General features: G+C 35.4%; 1 protein-coding gene across 1 annotated transcript in view; it reads left to right on the top strand.

The window, feature by feature from the left end:
* The window catches only part of Dach1 (dachshund family transcription factor 1), a 412,826-nt gene extending 399,914 nt beyond the window's left edge, over window positions 1–12,912 (top strand). The window contains exon 12 of the mRNA XM_029556895.1: window positions 12,321–12,912. Within this exon, the coding sequence (XP_029412755.1) occupies window positions 12,321–12,358 (38 nt within the window). The 3' untranslated portion in view covers window positions 12,359–12,912. The remainder of the gene's footprint in view (window positions 1–12,320) is intronic.
* Window positions 12,913–23,186: the final 10,274 nt, after the last annotated feature.

The following is a 23,186-nucleotide window of genomic DNA, read 5'->3' on the forward strand; positions in this document are numbered from 1 at the left end:
ATATAGTTTTGTTTGGCAATATGGTGGATATCAATCCTTTCAAGTAATGAAACTACATTGAATAGAGCCATAAACAAACAGCATCAATAATTCTCTCTCATTGTAAGCTTTTCCCTCTGATGCATAGATACTCTTTGCAATATTTTGAATAGTATGCATTCTTATTTTGATGAAAGGAAAGTAAAAATTATACTTAGTCTTTCAACTTAGTAAGTAAAGAAATAACAGTCTTGTAACCCTGTTCTGAATTTTCACAGCAAAGAATCGTTGCCAAAAGAAAGCTGTCTTACACTGTGTTTAATCTTCTTAATACACAAGGCATCGAGTAACAGACTAATCAAATGTCATGTTAGTACTACAGTACTTAGAAAGTTTCATTTGAGCCATGAACTGGTAAAAGAACCAAACAAAACTAGACCTGTGAAAAACACCTGATAAAGTTTATGAACTCTTCATCAATCTGTAAGAGATCTGGGAAACGATAGGAAAACGAACAAGATTTATTCAAGACATGCATGCTAATATTTTAACACCTATGCAAATACATTTCTTTAAGGAAAACACAGTTGAAGTTTATCCAATTAAAATAGAGGTAGATGCTAAGGATTTTAAAGTGAAATCAGCATTTTTAGTTTAATAACTTGGTGATGTCTGTGTGTGACTGTAAATGATCCATTAAAGAGTGGTATAGAGTCCCTGTGATAGAAAAGTGAAGATTTATTTTAGAATGGTTTTGCTATAGCCTGAATGAGTTCCTTAAATTCACATGCTTCTTAGACTCCCATCCTCATTCAAGAGATAATGATCTACATAGTGACATAGTTAATTTTATTCATGTCACAATTACTAGTGATGGGAAAATAAGGTAATACTGACTGTAACCACAACCACAGGCTATTAATTTTAATGGAAATAGTGGCCTAAGCTACTGTGACCCAGGGCAGAATTTCAGTGTGGGGATGAAATATACATATATATGCATCTTTTTTCTTTCTAAATAAATGCACATTTATTATAAGATGCTTTGAATGTTTAGTTGTAAAAGTTCTGTGTTTATTTCTTAAGATTGTAAAGAAATTTGGCAGTCTCAGTGGAATTTAATATATGCTGAGAACAAACCGGTACTTACGTAAGTTAAAAGTCTAAAGTTCTCGGATGTTTCCTGAATTTCTTCATTCCTAGAGACAGAGACAATTTATAAAATGCAAAGTTACCCATTAGCGTTGCATATTTTTGTGCTAGCACATTTGGTCTCCTTTGCATTGCTCTCTGCTTTATAAAGCATTTAGTGTCTAACATTTGTTATTATTTATGACCAGTTTGTTGATATTTTCATGATTAATTTGCAAAACATTGAGTCTGTTCCATTAGAAAACACACACTATGATAAACAGCATCTTTAAAAATTGCCAGATACCAGACTTAACTGAATTTCATCTCAGCTAACAATCACCACTGAACTGAACCAAGCCTTCTGTAGTGTGTATGATAGCTGGTCTTGTTTCTTTTTCAATGTAGTGCCTTTTAAAATTTTTCAGAGACAGGTAGAAAACAACTTTTCTGTTTCCTTTTTAAATTTTTCGTTAAAATGTAACAATTTCATTAGGAATTGGAGCATTCGTAAATTCAATTTATGTCTGTATGTTTGTATGATCATTGTATCTTGAATTAAAGTTAGATTTTTTTTAATCAAAAGGCTGTTTTAAATGAAAAAATTTTAATCTGGAAAAATAACAATCGTAGCATGCAAATAAAAAGCACAAAAATTACATGCACACTTTTACAGCACAATGACTGAAGACTAAAACATACAAGTTACAAAGAATGCAGATCTAAGACAAGATAGTGTTAAAAAAATAACATATGACTGCATTAATCACTTACTATTGACTGATGGAGTACTTAATGAGGAACCTCATTTTACACAGGACACCCAATTCAAGAACGGTCAAATCGTATTTTAAAAAACAAAAGTTCTACATAAAGCAACTTGCAGCTCACAGAGGGCTAGAGCTTCTAGACTCTGAAAAGGAAGCTGAAGGATTAAACTACATATAAAATAATGCAAAGAAAATCCCAAAAAGCAAATGAAAGCATGTGCATTTGGCACGCAGACTAGTAATTAAAGTTAAATTTTTTAGAAGCATTATGAATTTAAAGAACCTATTGGGGATTATAAGCCATTTTACAATAGAAATATTTATTTTCTTTTTTAAAAATGTTTTTATTTATTATTTTTATTTTATGTGTATGAGTGTGTTGCCTACGTGTATGTGAGTGCACCCGTGTCGTGCAATGCCACCGAGGTCAGAAGAGGGCTTCAGATTCCCCTGAAACTGGACTTAAGGACAGTTCGTAGCCGCCATGTGGGTGCTGGGAATTGAACCCGGGTCCTCTGCAAGAGCTGTCAGTGCTCTTAACCGCTGAGCCATCTCTTCAGCCCAGAAATCTTTATTTTCTTAACAGATGGACTATTCTTACATTAGATTCCTCTTCTTATGACTAATTTCCAATTAAACTAAAAAATCTAAAAATTCTTACAACTTTGCCAAATGATGTCATACACTATTATTCTAACACAACTTTAATCTGGTTGTTAAATTTGAAATATTGCTACTAGATAATGCATTATTGACATGATAAGGAAGATGCACCCATGAAATCTGTTGTAGCCTTATCAGATCTACATGAAGACAGAACCAGTTGATACGCCAACATTGATGGAGAGGGGGTTAAGGTGTCCCTCCTCTAGATGAAGACTGATATGCAATCAATTTATACTGAGGGAGGAAGAATCAGTTTTCCCCATTATCTAATAATCTCCAATGGTCATCCCTAAACACATGTACACACAAGCACCACTAAATGTTCTATTGTAATGTATGTTGACATGCTATAACTCTTAAGTACTGACACTTTTACCCATTACACTGGCCACATTTTTCTATCAGAGAAGGATTAATAGGCTACAACAAAGTACTTCAAAACTTCATTGCTAAAAGACTTCATTCCCTCACAGTTTCTGTATGGAGCAATTTGGGTATGCTCACCTAGATTTTCTACTTTGTGGTCCCCTGACTCTAGAAATGTGTTAGAGTGGGCTGCATTCCTATCTAGTCAGTGCTGAGCTCCACTGCAGAGCTGAGGGTATTATCACTATGCCTCACATTCGCAGTGTTCTAAGACTGAAGGCCTCTCTTCCTTGCTAGTCATCAACCAGATGCATTATAAATACATTGTCATATGAAATTAATCCTTGGGGAAGCTTGCAGTATGGCAGAAAGGCTTCACCATTTTGAAGAAGTGGGAAGTTCTAGAAAAAGTGTGTATACCAGCAACTGGAAGTCACAGCCTTAACAGACCTTTTATTATAAGTGGCCTCCTATTAAGTCTATATTCTCCTCATTAGAAACAAGTCATTAAAGACAATCTACATTTGATAAGAAATCACATAAGGATGTAAAATAGGAGGGAAGGGCATAGCCAGCCACTGTAGAAGATGCCTACAACAGGGAACTGTGCAGAAAACAAAATACTAAGTTATCTTCTGGGAATAGACACTGGACAAGGAGTATTCAGTATTTCTGATATTCAGTGTACTCAGAAACACAATTAACAATATGTCAGATGTCCCTTCTGGCTATTGATACTAATCTCCTGACTCTGAAAATTTCCCTCATGAACTCTATTTTCTGTACTTTGCATTTCAGTTCACATGCTTTATTTATTCTTGCATGTTTTCTTTATATTGACATACTTTCCTGTTTTCTAGTATGCTATTATAACTGCACATTTCTAAAGTGAATGCACTTTATAAACTCTGAAGTTAAGTACAGAAAGGACTGTCTTACGTTGTAGTTCTTGGCTAGCTTGTAATGCTCCCATTCACATAATGTTTAAACATTTGATCATTGCATTAGATAACACACACACACACACACACACACACACACACACACACACACGGCTGCTTCTCACAAAACGTCATTTTTGTCAAAATCTTATTTATTAGAGAAATCTTTCGTTAAAGCATGCTTATCATTTGTCAAGTTTAGCCTTAGACCAGCATTTCAGTATTTCTTTATATAAATATGTTAAAAGCTTTAGAGACTTAGAACTTTATTCACTCAAAATTGCCTCCTTAAACAAATATAACCTTTATGAAAATTACAAAATCAGACATGCTATAGAAAATAGAAAATGTTAAACATTTTTAAAAGATGATTTTTTTTTTCTTACAAACAGAAGAAAATAACTAGGCTCTGACAGGAGCTGCCCTTCTAATTGCCACCTTTGGTGTTTCCCCCCAGAAATAACACGTAAATTTATTCTGAAAACTCAATTTATTCACAGGACTTGCCTGTCTTTTGTAGTTCTGAGAGGATAAAAAGGGTTGATTTGAAAGGTTCCTTTTTCCCTTGTGTTTGTGTCTTATTTTATCAAACAAGGAATCACTTCTCTTCTATGCTTTGTTTTAATTAAGCATGAGTTGTCCGTTCATCACTTGGGCTCATATGGGCCCCAAAATGATCATTACCTTCTATCCCTGTCTCTTAGTCTTCTTTTTCTGGGAAAGGGATAAAAAAAGAAAGCGGAGAAAGTAAAAAGAAGTTTCATTATTTCCCTTTTCTGAAATTTGGAGGTCTCACCTTCTAATCAAGACAAGGTAACCTAAGTGCAAAATACTCCATTCTGGCTTGCTGGTACATTAACCACCCTGATGGTTTTCAGTTTCTTACTAATGAATGCTTAATTAGAATGCACACAGAAACACAAATACTTTATCAAAGCTGACCTACTAGCAATATAATTTGTCCATATTTATAGAAGCAACACACAACTTTAGTAGGTCTGTGTCCTGCTTTTTTATTTTGTTTGTGATAAAGGTTTAAAATATAATCTAATAACCCAGAAGTGTTGATTTTCTTATAACAGCAAATAAAGGTTATTATATAGTCTTAACTATATAACAAATAATGAAGTTAAGCAGACTTCATAAGCTTTACAATTCTAAATTTACCATAAAAACATAACAGAGCAATAGATCAGGATCTAACCTACATTCACAAACTCAGCTTAATAAGTTTCATACATCTGAACCTGTTTTCTCTGAAGAACTCTATTAAGAAAATCATTAACCAGCTATTTGCTATGTAATAATTGAATACAACTCTTCAGTGTGTTATTGCTAAGTAGATGAAGTATTTGCCATGAGAAAACTGTCCATGTAATCAGTGAAACTGTATATGTGGGTAGTAGGGAATGCATGTCTTCATTTAGTTGTTAACAAATATCTTATATTGCTGATATATTGAATTTTATTTCACGGAGGCACTTTAGGTTTGGTATTTGATTTTCAACATAAATAAATTAGTTGATACATATATATTTTACTTTATTTAAACATTGTGTAATGTGTATGTATATTGGGACATTATATAAATACATGAGGCTATGGACACCGTTTGTCATATGAACCACTACCACATCTATGACTACAAGAACTACACAGAAATATTCTCCGCCATTTTGTAAAATATTTTTACTATCCAATAAAGACTCTTACAGGATTACTTGTAGGAATTACAGTGGTACTGTTACTCTTCCTGGCCATTTAGGCAAAGTATGCTACCATGGACTGGAGTTGAGTAAATAAGTCCAAGTTGGCCAAGACCTAACAGCTCCATCTGAAGATATTCAAATGCCCTCTCTCCACTTTCTTCAGTTCAATTTTTGTTGCTCATCTGTCTGCTTAGATCCAAATTTAGACTGGATATTAAGGTTAGATCACTCTGTTCCATAAGGATCCTAAATTTGGTACCAACCCCCACAGATTGCCTGTCAAAATTTGATTTCTGCTTGCTACCTATGCTTACCTGATTTCTGCTACAAAGTTCCTTTATGGGATTGATAGTTTTGCCTTCCCTGTCTTTGCCTAAGTAAATAGTTTTCTTATAAGCCAACTAATTACAGGTTTAGATGGCCTTCTGGAACCCACCCTGTGTTCTTTCTCATGAACTTGCTTTAAGAACTAAGAAAAAAGTCTTAAAACTTTTCTTGATGGTAATTTTTTATTTTGATTTTTGGCTACAACCAAGAGCTCTATTTAAGTCTTAGAGAGGGCTAAGTAGTAGAATGTGTCAGAAGGTCTTTCTTACTATTAAACGTAGAATTTCTGCTCCTTGTTGGATAGACAAACAGTAGACACATGGTGCAACACCTTGGTTTGTGTGTCCCAACCTCCCACTGTGTTATTCCACAGCAGCTTAGTAATAAAACATATAATCTGTTCTTATTTCAAATGAGTTGTACCATATTGGTCTATGACATAATTCATCACCTACTTGTTGTACTAGCATATTTGGATTACACAGACATAATGTCCTATTTCTGGGTGCAGTGCAAACTGTCTGTACTTATTCTCTAAACTATCACCAGCTGCTTATGTAGAAAGCATTCAAACAGGATTTCAGATTTAGTTCTTCCAAAATATGATCCAATGCTATAGTATTCTGATTCCTCTCATATAAGGCTTAAAATTTTTAAAAAGTGGTTGCAGTCTTTCAGTTTTTATTTTTTAATTATGCTGGAACATAAACATGGATATATTCAAACATCTGGAAATCACTTGCACTGTTACTATCTGCATTTCATGAGAAGAGACGATGTTTACTCAGTATTCTCCTATAAATGGGTTTGTGTTGAACATCAGTCCCTCTTAAAATATTTCTCATGTTCAATGTAGACTTTGTGTCTCTACTTCTTTGCTTTAGCAGTAGCAGAATGTTCTTACTCTAAATATAAAATTATAAAAAAAGCAAGAAACAATATTTTCTTTAATTAGCCTCTTCCTTTGGGGGTTTTAGAAGAGGGGTTATGACTTGACAAAGATCCTTCCCATCTGTTCCTGTTTGTTTGCTTTTATTTTGACTTCCTTTCGTTGTCTTATCAAATATCACATGAATCATTAACATTTGTTTTCATCGCTTGTTTTGATTTCTTTTGCTTCATATGATTAAGGCATTATGTTGAGACAGGGTTCAGGGCTAACATATTTTATATTAACCTCATATTCTTTAGGCAAATACTAAACTTTCTAGATAAGATTTTATATGTTTACCTTCTACTGTGTTAATGTTTTTCTCCACTCTAGAGAGGTGAAGCATTTGCGTGTACAAATGCTTTCTGCAAGCTTCAGCCTTCATTAGATCACATGCATCTGCATATAAGTTTTGAAATCATAGATGCCATTTCAACAAAACTTCTTCCCCCCAGGAAATGCACTTTATTAAAGCCTTTATGCAGTAGACATGTAAGAGAGCCTTGTAAATGCTTGTCAAGGGGTTCTCTTAAAAATTCTAGTATAGATCCTTCCGATGTTTTGTGATACTTGTTACCAGCAGATATTTCTTGTAATCAGTTTCACACAGTGATGATTCAGATTCTTGGTGATACCTCATGAAACAATTTGAAATTATTTCTATTTATATGCAATATTCTATTATAAGATTATGCTAAATAATGTGATTAATATCAAAGATCCCTCAGTAGTTTTTAAAATTGTTAAGGAATACTGCTCTTTTTATATGTGGAGAAAGAGTCTGCCTTCATCTGTATGTAGTAGACATCATCAATAACTTCCAAATAAACAATACCTGTAAAAACCATAGGACAAAACATTAAACTTATGGTATGAGCACAGGTCAGAATTAAGAATTTTGTGACAGAGCTTCTATTTCTCCTATCTTAATTATAAAACATAAATACCACATAAAATCTATGTACTTTTTGAATCTGATTAATAATTTTCGATTTCACTTTTAAAACCTGAGATCATACTAGGTACAGGATTCAGTGTTATAACACTTGCCTAGCATGCACAAAGCCCTGAGTTCAATTCTCAGATTGAAAAATAACACAGCAAAAACCTTAACATCGTTTTTATGAAGACATTTAAAAACATTTCTTCTTTACATTATCTTTGGGTCTAAATCTGCGTAATAATAAGCAGCGTACAAAACTTCATACCTATGATTCAGTGATCTGAATACTTTCTTGTACACCAAATTATAGCTGTAAGCATCAAATCACAATGAACTTTGAAACTATTAAGAATTTGTAATTTAAATAGTTTCACTCTACCCCTACTCCCAAATGCTTTTAATTAGAACAGACTTTTTTTAATTAAGTACTCCCATGCACAAAGTTTAGCTTGATGATTTTTCCTGTCATATCAACCTCCCATACAAAAGCAAATAATCATTGTGTCAAAAGAAAACTTTTTAAAACTAGAATATAGAAATTCCAGCTCTTATTTCAAGCTGTTTAGCTGGGGCTGTATAGTCTAGAAGGAAGCCTTTGCCCTGGGAGCACAGAAAAGTGGCAGATCTGTGAGCAAGGACTGCAAGTTACATACTGAATTTTCTACAGTTCTTGGTTAAGGAAAAGAGGCATAATCAGGACACAAATTTTGTCTTCCCATGAATAGCAGATCACTACATTTCTATGTGTTGTTCTGTGAAAATATGTAAGATATTAAACTTCCTTCAGCACTCAATAGCCTTATTTATAAAAGACACCAGGAATACCTATTTTGTTGAGGTGTTGGGAAGTGTAGACTTAGAATCAGCTTTCTTCTTAATGTAATTTTGTTATTAATCATTTGAAAATTTCACACATGCATACAATGTGTTTTGTTCATATCCCCCCCCCACTCCTCCCAACTTTGTGTCCTCTTTTGTTTTTCTTTTTATAACCCACAAAGTCAAATTGTGCTGTCCGTATACTCATGACTGTGGGGCTAGCCACTGGATCATGAGCCACCCACCAGGGGGCCATTCCACTGAGAAGACATCCACTGTGAATACCTTCTCTGCTAGGAAGAGGGTCTTGTGAGCCTCTACCCCTTCCATGCTAGAATTTTGACAGGCTTGAACTTGTGCAGGTCTTGGGCAGTCAGCCACAGCAGCTGTGATTTCATGAGTGTAGCAGGCCTCTCATGCCCCAAAGATTCTGTTCCACTTCAGTCCTCCTTGACTTCTTTTACTTACTGTCTTTCTGCCCCATGTTCAATGGTGCCTGAGTCTTATAGGGAGAGAGGTAATAAAGATGTTCCACTTGGGGCTGAACATAATGCAGATACTTATTTTCTGCACTGTGAAACATTTTATCTGTAGTAACTGCCATCCACTGCACAAACAATAATATTTGCTAAACCTTACTAAGCATTAAGAGTGAACGGGACAAATAATTTTCTGTGGTCAACATGGACAGAAATATACATAAAGATAATATAGGAAGTGATGGGGTGATATTGACAGGAGATTTATTTTCACTAGGAAATGGTGCACAAAAGACAACTCTTGGGCTAGAGAATTGGCTCAGCAGTTAGGAGCACTTCCTGCTCTTCCAGAGGCCTTGAATTTGGTTCCTAGTGCCCATGTCAGACAGCCAACAACTGCCTTTAGCTCCAGTTCTATGGATCTGATGCCATCTTCTGACCTCCTTGGGGAGCCCACATGCAGCATTCACTCACAGAGACATAATATACAAATGAGCCAAACGCAGAGTCTGAGTTTCCAGATATACTATGAGAATACATCTGGATAATAAGATTCTGCTAGAAAAAGAATCTGGGAGTCCAGAAATTCATATCTCTGGTATGAATGTTACTTCGTCAAGGCTTTCTCTCTAGCCTTTTGGCTTCTCTTGCTGTTTGCAGAGTCAGGAAAGAGGGGATACGGGAATTGTTATTATATATAACGTATAAAGGAGGGCCATGTTTGAATTAGGAGTCCCAATAGTCTTCCCAGAACTCTTGCCACTTAGCTTCCATTCAGTTGGATTTTCATCAAAGCCCAGAGTTACAATGATAGTCCCACAGTTCTGAGCTATCTTCTGAGTTCTCCAAGGATGCCCTTATTTGGTTATTGGCTAGAAGCTGGAGAACCAATATAACTTCTCTAGGATAATATAAATTTATTTCTATAGCCTTTTGATTATCTATAGGTATGTTTCAACAAATAAAAAAATTAAGATACTTTAGAATTTCTTCTAAAGTTAAGGTCATATCTTTAGAATGCCAGTACCTGATGCATCACTCTCTCTAGTCTAAAAGGTGAAATATTAGATATTTAGTATTTACTCATGGTAATACCTAAAGTATAGCATGTAGGAAACCATCTAATACCTGACAACTTCTAGTTGTCTACCTGTTAAGAACATGAAGCAATATTTTAATAGAACTCATATTTATAAAATAATGGAGTTAGGCCAGGTGTTGATGGTACAGGCCTTTAGTCCCAGCACTCGTGAGGCAGAGGCAGGCAGAGCTCTGTGAATTTGAGGCCAACCTGGTCTACATAGTAAGTTCCAGGTCAGCTGGAGCTACGTGAAGACCCTTTCTCAAAAAGACCAAAAAAAAAAAAAAAGAAAGAAAAAAAAAATGGAGTTAGAGTAGGTCAGATACTGAGCATACAACCATTGTGCTTAAAGTTTTTAATCACATTTTATATATTACCATGAGAAAGATGTCTTCAAAATAATTCAGGGCACTGGGGAGATGGTTCAGTCTGGAAAGGCTTTGCTGCTCTAGCATGAGGATCAGATTTCACCTCCCCAGCATCCAAGTAGGTTATCAGTGAGTGTGGCAGTCTACCTATAATACCAGCATAAGGGAGGCAGAGACAGAGATAGATCTCTGGAGCAAGCTGACTAGCTAATGAGCCAAATGGATTAGCTCTCACTTCACACAGGAGACCATGCCTGGATATATAATGTGGAGAGGGATGAAGGAAGGTGTTTGACATTAGCCTTTGATCCCCATATTCACAAACAAACACACATCACATGGATATGCATCCTCACAGTCATGCAACCTTACACATGTGAATGCACATATTCCCCACATATCACACAGACCTATACATGCAAAAAATAATATGATGATTATACTCTAAAACTCAATAGAGTTTTATTTAAAAATTTAATGTCGACATGAACATATACAGCATGATAATTATTTTTAACAAATATTTTTTTTCTTCAAAAATTTAATGTTTGGGCTGATGAGATGACTCAGTGGGTAAGAGCAGCTGCCAGTGACCTGATGACCCGAGTTTGATCCCTAGAACAATGTGGTGAAAGAAGAGAACAGCCTCCCACAAGTTGTTCTCTCACTTCTGTGCATATGTGTATGCTTGTACAAACAAACAAAATACATACATACATACATACATACATACATACATATACATACATACATTGAAAAAGTTTAAGTGTTTTTTCAAACTGGAACATTTTCTTCCACAAAAGTTTTAAAGCAAGCATCCTGCTAAATAAGACATTCTGTTTCCTATATTTGCAGGAAAACAAATACAGCAGTTTTCCTTGGACTTCTCACACTGAAGGCTTGTCTCACAGAACAAAAGCGAAATGAGCACTATGCAATCAATTACAAGGGTGTAGACTGAGAAATGAAAGTCAAACAACTAATTGTAAATTTTAAGCAGGAAAGTACAGAATAATAAGCTGAAAGAGGATAGATAGTACTAACTTTCCAGACACTTAAAAAGAATAGGTTGAGGATATCAAGACAGAATCAAAGGCGTGCACTACCAGACCCAGCCTTTGCATTGGGTTTTAAATTTCCCATTTCTTTATTCTGATTCCTTCAAGTGCTTTATTCAATATGTCCAAGATTTGGTTCCTTTAAATTTTTCACAAAGTTATGTTTTGCTTCTGGTAAAGTTTCCAGTAATACATTTATACTTTAATTTTTATTTGTTGACCCAATCTCACAACATTGGGGAAAAGATCTAGTTTATCTGTAGTGATAAAATATGATCAGTGGCTTTCAAATAAATAGAAACGTGCAAAATAGTCACATCACCTGACATATTTAACACCTTTGAAGAGTAAGATGGGACTTAGTCTTTCATGATGGCGATACACCTGAGTGCATTTGAACAAAATTTGGTTCTGCAAGCTTGCTAGAAGTAATTGTCATGCAACAGAAATGCACTAACTTTGCATATCAGTAATGCACACACACACATACACTTATCTGTTTTCTGAGTGCTCTGGAACTGATACCAAAGTAGTGAATATATATTTATGAGAACTAAGAATGTGTCTTCTACTTCCTCCTATAAAGAAATGTAATTATGAAATTAATTTTGAGAACATGTGAAAACTATTACTTCATATGTGAATGAAAGTATGATAAAAAACTTCAGTTTTATACCAAAGTTCATAGTTCTTATATTCACATTTGTCTGTCAAATACTATATCATTAATTATTTTTATTATTTATTTTTAGATGGAAGACTGTATTTGAAAACTACTGTCATGTACTGAATTTCCTGTTGAAGAGATCTCTCATCTAATAAAGAACTTTGCAGTCAGACATTCATCATTGGAAAGTTCAGGAAAAACAATACGGTCCTTATAAAGGAACTTCTTCAATTTTATGTATTAATGTTCTTTAACATTTAAGTATTCTACACAAAGGAAATGTTTCCTCCATTGATTTTTCACCTGTGGTTCATACCAGAGACCTGAGAATGTTTGTAAGTGTACAAGTATCAATCTTCTTACAGTTAATAACTGCACCTTCGCTGCTGGAAACTTGCGTACAGAGTTAAAAGACAGGTCTGAGTAAGACCTAGCTTCGCTTTGGTTTGGTTTGCTTTTTTTTTTTTTTCTTCTTAAGGGAATGAACCATTTTTGTTTTCCTCTTCAGAGCATTCTGTAACTGAGCACATCACAAGACTGTGTAGCAGTGGTCATCCAGACTTACAGAATTCTGTCCCATAGAAACCAGCAAGAACACATGGAGCTGAACTTTTAAGGGGCATAGAGGATTTTGAGAAATAAAAAAAAAGAAAGAAAGAAAGAAAGAAAGAAAGAAAGAAAGAAAGAAAGAAAGAAAGAAAGAAAGAAAGAAAGAAAGAAAGAAAGAAAGAAAGAAAGAAAGAAAGAAAGAAAGAAAGAAAGAAAGAAAGAAAGAAAGAAAGAAAGAAAGAAAGAAAGAAAGAAAGAAAGAAAGAAAGAAAGAAAGAAAGAAAGAAAGAAAGAAAGAAAGAAAGAAAATGGATTAATGGAAGGATAGGTAGATAGAAAGAAAGAAAGAAAATGAGATTAATCTGTTACATTCAATTTTAAACTCTTTAAAAGCAGGTTTTCTCCTGAAGATTTTTTTCATATACTTTCAAAAAAATCAACAAATGGCTGTTAACAACTCGACTAAATTAAATTTTGCATAGATGGAAAAGGAGCATTGAATATAAGCCAAAAGATTTCACTGAAGGTCTCTTTTTCTTAAAGAGGAACTATATATAAATATATATAAATGTAACATGTTTTCATTCCAAACTGGTAGTGGTATATAGGATTAAAATAATAATGTTGCTTCTTATTCAAACCATTGGTCACATGTACAGTATATAAACATAAAACACACAGGAAGGTATTATGTATGCAGTAGTATACTAGAGCTTAGGAAAACGAAAATTTTAGAAAATATGTTTTGTCACCCTGTTGGTCAGAAAGATGTCTTTCTGGTTTTAACGCATGCAGGCATGTAAATATTTGTCTGGAGTCACAGTATTAATGAATGAGATCTTATGCATCTGGTGACGTCAGAACTCTGTGTCAGTCACTTTTATTTGTGTATTGATCCCTAGTGAGTGCTCCAAACTGCACGAGAGAGGATGGATTGTGGCTGACCAGTAAATCAAAACACCAGAGATATTTTTATATGTTAATGTCATATTATGTTAATGTTGCTGAAAACAAACTTAACAAACCCTTGGTGTATCGTTCCAATACCATGTAGCCCTGAGTGATGAAGTTAAACTGTGTTGTGCCTCCCACTCTGATCAGAGGGAAGGATGGCTCTGTGTTATCTTCACTGTCTTTTTGAAAGTTACAGTATGTGTTTTCACTTTTGTGCATATAACTGGAAGTAAAGCTGCGAACAGTGCTTATTACATGCTGACGTTACCTTCCCCTTTCTTTTATACATCTGCAGTTACACCTTTAAAGACTTACATGAATCAGTATAGTCATCCGTACATTTTACGATTTTTCTGTGATCTTAAAATTTTATTAGAACATTATTTATTACCATAAATCAATGAAATAATGTGTCTAAAACTGGCTTCAGTGTTTAAAGATACTTCTGATTTGGTAATAATTATTTGGTTACAATATTACCATTATGGAAACTCTGGCACTAAGCTTCAACACTTTTCAGGTCTTCCTTGCAATTATGGAACTTAATTCTTTGAAGCAACTTGTTATCAGCCAGTTAAGTACATTTTTAATACAGTAGAAGGTTGTATGTACAGTTCTTGTTTTAGCTTGCTTTGAAGGGAGCAATATTTTAATTAAAATATTGTTAGTAACTGCATTGTAGAAACTTGGTTTTCTAAGTGTAATTCTTCCATGATCATGTTTTGTTGCTTGAGTATAAGCTATTCTATTCCTAGTTATATGCATTTTTGTTTCTTTTTCCCTATACGCAGTCTTTAATGGATGACAACACTTAAAATTAGATGGACTTGTGGCAAGCTGTGGAGTCATACCTTTTCTGAAAGTTTTTGTTTAAAGCCTAAAATTACATATGTAGTAGAGTTGGCTGTTGCTCTGCTCCTGGCATAGAGTCACCTGTTAAGTGGGGTAAATAGTTTAAAAATACATAAAGACCTTTGAGAATGCTTTAGAGTTTGGTTTGACATAAAAGGAAATTTTAGAAGGATTGATGGTAAAAGCTATCAGCTATACGTTAAGAGAGACTCTTACTAACATGTTGTAAATATTACAATTCACAAAATGTTATTGTAAGTCTGTAACTTAAGTTTTCCCTCTTTTTTAGTTAAGCAAGTTGGTTTAGAAATTTGTGTTTTGATGTAAGCAAGTAAAAATGTGCCCATTTTATGGTTTCCATGCTTTTGTAATCTTACAAATATTAATGTCTAGTTGTTCAATATTATAACCATTTTTGCGCTCTATGCAAGCCCTTGGAACAGAACATACTCATCTTCATGTAGGACCTATGAAAATTGTCTATTTTTATCTATATATTTAAAGTTTTCTAAAAATGATAAAAGGTTATTACGAATTTTGTTGTACAAAATCTGTACAAAAATCTGTTTTTACATCATAATGCAAATTGGAAATTTTTCTATGGTAGCCTAGTTATTTGAGCCTGGTTTCAATGTGAGAACCACGTTTACTGTTATTGTATTTAATTTTCTTTTTCTTTTCAACAATCTCCTAATAAAAATGTCTGAAATCGCCTTGTGACTTTATTTACCGTTCGACTTTTATTAAATTTTGTGAAATGCATAGCATTGAAGGAATATTTACTTTCTAATGGGAGGCATCTAAAAACAACATAAGTCAGCTCTTTGCAAAGCAAAGGGAGCAATGCTCAATGATTTTATTTAACATGCAACCGCTTCTCTCTCTAATATGAATTACTGTGGTGAAAAACATCATAAAAGCACACTCTGTAGTTATTGTTTAACAAGCAGATTTTCCATATTTTGTTTCTTGCCAGCTAAGCAAACTGCCCACATATACATGATTTATTTATGTACATTTCTCAGTTTATGAAGCTGTTATTTGTACCTTTTTCCTTTATATCCTTATATTCCCGTGATTCTTATTTCACAAAGCTTTGTGCTGAATAATGCAATGTAGACATGTTGATGGGACAGAATATATAATTCCTGTATCTATAACAGTGTAGATTTGTAGCCCTTACTCCATGTTTTGCTTTCAATTATATCATGGGAAAAAAATGTCTTTAGTACTTTGAAATTATGATATCCTTTAATAATATATAAACCTTTAATCAATCTAAAGTGCAATATTTGGAGATATATTGGGTTACTGTTTCTGTAAATATTCTAAATATTCAAAAGAGAATGCGAAAATAGATTCTTTTTTTGGTTGAAATAAATTACTTCTATGAATTTGTGAAACAGAACCTTAAGAAATTATAGTCTTTTCCTAATAAAAACCTAAGGTATTTACAGGACTATTACAAACACATTTTGCCTTTTGTCATTTTGTTTGTGTCAGTAAGACATATTAGAACAACATAAAAATCTATGAATCTAGTGGAATTTGGTGATAACTCAGTGCCCCCACCCCAATGTTTTCACTAAACTAGCAAATTTACAATCTGCACAAAGCCATTTATTGTTGCAGAATTATCTCACAAATATAAATCATATGGGCTGTGTTTTAAGATGTGGGAAACAGATGTTGATAGAATCAAAACATTATTGTAAACAAATGTAAGGGTTGTCAGTTTCCCTCATGTGTATGCTTGCTGTTAATATTCAAGTTTAGTTTACGTAAGTGGTATATGAAAGCTGAGCCAATCTTCAGTTGTTCATTTAAACAGATTCGTGAATAAGGCCTCTTTGTGAAAAAGCACTGTGGCTTGTTTTAAATGACCCAGTTTTTATCCCAATGAAGCTGTAATTTTGTTGTAATAGGGACTCTTACAAGGATAGCATCCAAAGATGCACATATCTTTTGCTTTGTAATAAACATAGAACTGATATTACCAGGGTATTCATTTAAATACTTTTCTATCAGGTAGTAGTAATAATCTAAAGACCTTTGTAAACCTTTTAATCTTGTAAAAACAGTAAAAGATGATTTGAGGGTTAGCTAAAAGGATAGGAATTGAGAAAAGAATATATATATAATCTTTCCCTAACTTGGTTAAATGCAAGATCAGTTATTTGTTATTTTTTCATTTCTTTCAATTTCTTCATTTTGCTTATCAATGATCATAAACATTTAAGGTAAAAGTCATCAGTTCAGTCTCAATCAAAAATGTTGTAAACTAATTCCTGATGCTTTCAAACTACTGACCATGATTGTACACTATTATCTAATACTTATTACTCAGTCTCTAAAAATGATTTAAACACGTGGGATAAATTATTAAATGTCAATTTTGTGCTACAGTAATTAGTGGAAATTGTAGGGATAGCTTTATTTACATTTACTGATCTTTGAGCTAAGGGGATTTGAATAACTGATTAATTAGAACTCCTTGTTCTAACAAAACATATTTCTGAAAGTTAAAAACAAAAGAACTGGTTCTAAAGATAGAGGGTACTCATGGAACCTAAAATACAAGGCAGTGAGCCCTCAGGGACAAAGGTCCAAGCACCCTTTACTGTTTCTGTTCTGTTCAGTGTTTTTGACTCTCATTCAGTCCTTCTTCCTTCTCCTGTTCTTTTGTTATTTATTCTTGTATTATTCAAGGGTTTAAGACCCAGCCTACAGAAGTGAGCCAACCATTTTTTCTCTCTTTTGGATAAATCTGTAGGGTGTCCTGAACCTAAGTTCAATCATGCTGAATGGCTTGTAGTTCCCCCTATTCATATAGCTTGATATTTTTTACTTTAAGCTTTATGAATATGTTCTTTTCCCACAGATAGATATTGTGAGGCAACAGGCACACACCAGGTCCTAAGTGTTGATGACCAAGGCATTATAAGAAATGAAATTTTTGCAATGTAACCAAAAAGACAAGAGCAGAGAGCATGACCAAGGATCAAGTAAATCATCTACTGCACATTATATCTTAAGGCAAAAATATTAAATGGTAAGAATTCTCAAAGGATTACCATAGACGGAGATTTAACAGCTACCTAGATTCAGCAGTTATCTGAAGGTGACTGTCAGAGTCTGAGGGACACCCATCCCTGGCTCATCTTTCAACTGTAGTTTTGTTGAAACAAATCAAATACACTTCTGTTTTGACTGATTCCCTTTCGATCTGCTGAGTGTCAATGTTGGGCCCGGTAACTATTTGCTCATCCATGCACCTATGTAAGCCACATTTATGAGCAGCCAGAAATTCTTTGACAACTGTTGGAAATGCTGTTCCATTCTTTTATGCAGTAAACTGTCAATGCACCTTTGTCAAACCAGTGAATAACAAGATGTTCTATCTTGGTCTTTATTGGGAAACCTCCAGGAAACAAACAGGTTCTCTAAGTGGTCCAAGAGAAAAATCTTTTCCTGAATCGACGATACAGAGCCCTGATCAAGGCTATTTACTGTAACATTCCCCTGTATAATGAGTTGACACTAAAATAACTTCTTAAAATTAGAGAATGGGTATAATCCATTCTTACCAAGAAGATCTAAAGACACAATTCTAAAGATATTCTACTGGAGGGATTTAGACTGGAATTTCAGTCACACCCTCACAAATAGCCTCCAGGCAGAAGTGCTCATTTAAAGACAGAAGAGTGAACCAAGAACTAGGACATTCCTGGCTTTCTTGACATCAGCAAGTACATTCCTAGAACTGACCCCACCCTACCAGAGCAGATTTTATCTCCTATTCCTTCATTTCCTTCCCTGAAGTAATAACCCTAAAATCATTTAGAAACCAAACCAGGTATCAGAGCCTCCAAACAGTTCTAACATTTCTGGACTCCAGTCAGGAACAAGACCAAGGATAAACATATATGTCCTACACAGATTTAAAGAAATATGAAATAAATAATAATAATAATAATAAAAAACCTGCTGGGTGTGGTGGTACACACCTTTAATCCCAGCACTTGGGAGGCAGAAGCAGATGGATCTCTGTGAGTTTGAGGCCAGCCTGGTCTACATAGCCATTGCCAACAAGCTTCATCTTAGCTCTAGTGCTTTACCCTGCATTTTAAGCCTCATTTATAATCTAGAGGTTTATAAATTTATGTTATAAATTAGTTTTCAGGAACCCTTTTGTATGTTTTGTGTTATGATTGTAATCATTCTCGTCAAACTGATTAAATTTTCCAAATATTGAAATAAATCTATATTAAAAGCTGTTATAAGAAGTAGGAGAAATAGCCAGGTTTGGTGATGCTTGCCTTTAATCCCAGAAATCTGGAAACAGAGATAAAGCCAACTTGGTCTATACAGTGATTTCTATGACACTAGGGCTACAGGGAGAGCCAGTCTTAAAAACAAAAGAAATTCTCCTGAGACCTTGACCCCATCCCACCTATCCCACTTACAAACAAGGTCCCATCCACTGAGGCTGTGGGAGAGTACCTGTGCCTGACTAGCTTGGGTGAGTTACCCAAATCCTGCCTTGATTATTCCCCTGTTTTGGAACCATCTCCTGTTCTGCTGTTCCAGAGCTCAGTCCTTCTCTGCTAGCTAGTAAGAATCAGCCCATCCTGTTTAGCCTAGCCTGGGCTTCCTCACCCTCTTGGAGAGTTCTTAATTAGCCTTCCTGCATCTATCCAATCCATCCAACAAAAATCAAGGAAAGGCATATCTGTATAGACACAAGAAGCACACAGAACGCCCATTACAGGACCGGAACAGAAACTTCCCAGGGCATGTTATAGTGAAAAAAAAAAAAAGTAAATAGAAACATCCTATAAACTCTTTGCATTTTACACCATGATACCATTTTCCGTAATTGTTGGAAACAAAATCTGAGGTCCAAGGACCTCACCAATACTACACAGAGAATATGTAAAATAACTGAACAAGGCAGCTTTTACTTTTGCAAAAGAATATGTTGTATGGTTATTCAGAGGAGATCCAGCAAACACATCAGATGTGGAAATATGGTAGGTTTTTAATTTCTAGTGTATGAGTACTGTGCTTTTTTCTTCATTGGCTAGGTAGTGTTTAGCCAGTCTTTTCCTGTTGACTGGTTTAAAAGAATTTGCTCAAAGGAAGAGAAAAAAAAAAAGAGTTGTCCTAAGAACGGGAAGGACTCTGCCATCCTAGGCCATCAATTTCTGATATGCATCAGGGCCATTTCCTAAACAAAAGTCTTAAAGGGCATGCGAGGGATTAAAAGATTAGAATTCATTATCATAAACCAAAGTTTTCCAGAATTTGAAAGCAAACACTAATATTTAATGTTTCTTACATATATTATTGAATCACAATCAAGAAATTTACATTAAACCACCTTAATTCAGATGTCATCTGTTTGACAAGCACTCATTTGCATATGTTTAGTTTTATGAAATTTTAACACACACATGGATTCCATATTACTACAATCACAGTCAAGGTACAGAGCAGATACACTACAAAGATCCCTCATATTTTCTTGCACTAACCTCCCTCCCTAAGTCCCTGAACATTAGCAAATAGCTAATCTGTTCTCTCTCTACTATTTATCATTCCAAAAGTGTTTTATCAATGGAATTTACACAGCATTAGTGCTTTTGAGATGGTTTTTAAATTAATTCTTTGAGAATTTCATGCATTGTCTTATGATCATAGTCAGCCCCTGTATTTGTTACTTTTCTGTTGCTGTGATAGAAACACCAAGGGAATTTATAAAAGGAAGGGTGTATTTAGCTTAAGGTTCCAAAGGGACAAGCGTCCATCATGATATCGTGATGGGGAGGCATGGCTGTAGAGGTGGCTGGAGTAGGAGCAGAAGCTGAGTGCTCACATCTTCAGGTAGGCACAGGAAGCCCAGAGTGACTGGAGATCTGCCAAGACTTAAGAATTCTCTAAGCCAGTGCCCAGTGATGTACTTCCTCCAGCATGGCCACACTTTCTAAGACCTCCAAAAACAGTGTCACCAACTGGGCACAAAATATCTGAATATTTGAGTCTATGGGGGACATTCGTATTCAAACCACCACACCTCCCATTCCTCACAAATCCAAGCCACCTCACTTACACACCCAATTCTGTGTTCTCCTTAAAAACAAACAAACATTGAATCCAATTTGTTTAGCCCATATGCTCATGTGTGGAGGGCCATCTGCTGGAGCATGATTGACCTACAAGAGGAAATACTCAAAACTGACTCTGTCTTCCAGCAGGTACCAATAATAGCTCCTCAGTTGGGGTGGGTTCCTTGCCCACGTCTGTTCTCCAGGCTGGGGTTTTGTCTGGTTTTAGCTCGCACATGTCTTGTGCATGCTTTCACAACCACTGTGACTTTCTATGTGAAACTGCCCTGTTGTGTCTTGTAAACACTGATTTCTTATTTTTCTCTATCACCTCTTGCTCTTAAAATCTTTCTACCTCCTCATTCTCAATGATGCCTGAGATTTGGGAGGGGAGGGTGTAATATAGATGTCTCATTATGGCTATCATTCTGCAGGATCTTATTCTTTGCGTATTGAACAGTTGTGTGTCACTGTGTTAATTGTGAGCTATTCAGAAGGAAGCTTCTCTATTGAGAGTTAAGAGACGCTTTAATCTATGAATATAAGGATACCAGCTTCACCAGATAAAACACATACCTTGCCCCTTAATTGGACCCCAAAACCTGTGACTAAACAGGTCGTGGACCCTACTGGAGATCCTACTACTATTATTCTGCTCAATGCACTTAGTATTAAACCTATCAGCAATAACATTGAGATGGACTTTTTCCACATAGCACATTCATTGCCTTTGAGATCTGAAAGTTATTTTTGCTTGTCAGTGGTTGATTTCTTTTGCTAAATATCAGTCCATAGTGTAGGCTCATTTCATGCCACATTCTGCATATCATTTTTACATTTGAGGACATTTAGGCTATTTCCATTTGTGATTTAAACCGTGAAGAAGCTTCTAGGTGTACTCACATAAGCATTTTCTGCATATCATTTTTACATTTGAGGACATTTAGGCTATTTCCATTTGTGATTTAAACCGTGAAGAAGCTTCTAGGTGTACTCACATAAGCATTTTCATTGTGAATATGTGTCCCTTTCTTTGAGGTACAATTGCTGAGTAATAAGGTAATCATACATGCTGCTTTGTATAGAACCATTACAGTCTTTTCAAGAGTGCTTCTCTGTAGCAGGAGGCCTCCAAAGATGGCACGGACCCAGAGCCCTGGGATTCAGCAAGAATTCACTTCACTGCTTGGTCTGCAAATAGCCCACCAAAAGGAGCCCACTCCTCCATACCCTACTTGGGAGCCCAGTGACTGCTAACAGACTGCGTGGCACGGACCAATCAGAAAACGATAAGCTGACTAAAGGGACTTGGGGGCAGAGAAAAGGGAAATATAAGGCCTGCCCCCTCCTGCATTAAAAGAGCCTGCAGCACCTCCCCTAATGCTTGCTTCTACCTGACTCCCGGAGTTTGTGTGTTGTGACTCCGCGACTCTTGCCCGCCCAATCGGCTCAGGACCTGATCCAGGTTAGGGCTTCACAGCTGGCCTGAGGAGAACCCACAACACTTCTCCTGTATCATATTCCTATCAACAGTGTTTGAGATATCCAGAGCAGGTAGGAACTTCCTACTCATTCTCCCTGCTGGGACAAGACCAAACTCTCCTCTCCCCACTGGCACAAGAGCAAACATCACAGTTCTTTCTTTCTTCCCCTTTCATTCCAGTCAGTAATGGAAGCTCAGCCCCCCACTTGGATCCAATGATAGAGACTGATTTGACTCTGAACATAATCAGTGACTAGCTTTACTTTGCAATGCCTGTTTAAGTCATACTGGTGGCTTGAGAGTGTAGTTTTCTTTTTAGCATTTACTTCTAATTTGGTGGGTATTATTAAGTCAGTTTTAATTGCCATTAGCCCACCAGCTAACTCATGTTTTGGGTTCAGGAGAAAGCTAATCTTAGAGAGAAGTCTGGATCTCTTCATGAGTCTGTAATGTAGACTTCAGTGGAGCTATCGTTGGTAAATAGGGCAGGTGACTAGAAAACCCAAGGAACCCATCTGGAGTTCTTCCATCTAGGTAGTCTTCATTGTTTCCATCATTCAGAGACTCCATGATTATTTGCTATGCTTTGTCCAGAGATTTGAAGATTCTATTCAAGTTCTAGTGTCTCCATTTCCAAAAGCCATTCCAAACTCCATATTAAGCGCCACAAGCCAGAACTATAAACAGTACATTTTTATCCTGTTAAGTCTTTAAAACCAATTTAATTTATATTTGATTTTGCTTTATTGTAAGAATTGTCTTCTAAATACTTATTTCTGCCCATAAATTAGTACTGCTCTCAGTCTTCAGTCTTCTTCAACGAAGTTTTTTGTTTGTTTGTTTGTTCTCTTGTAGTGAACAGCAATTAACGCAGAGACTCACAACACATCAAAGTGACTCAAGTGTTTGGCCTTTAATAGCATATTTGTATCATGCCCTCAGAGGCTCAGGGAACAACATGGAAGATACTTTAGAGCCAAAGGATTGAAAAGAGGGCTGTAGAACA

This window comes from Nannospalax galili, unplaced genomic scaffold, assembly GCF_000622305.1.
Source record: "Nannospalax galili isolate Female #2095 unplaced genomic scaffold, S.galili_v1.0 scaffold246, whole genome shotgun sequence".
Lineage (NCBI taxonomy): Eukaryota > Metazoa > Chordata > Mammalia > Rodentia > Spalacidae > Nannospalax > Nannospalax galili.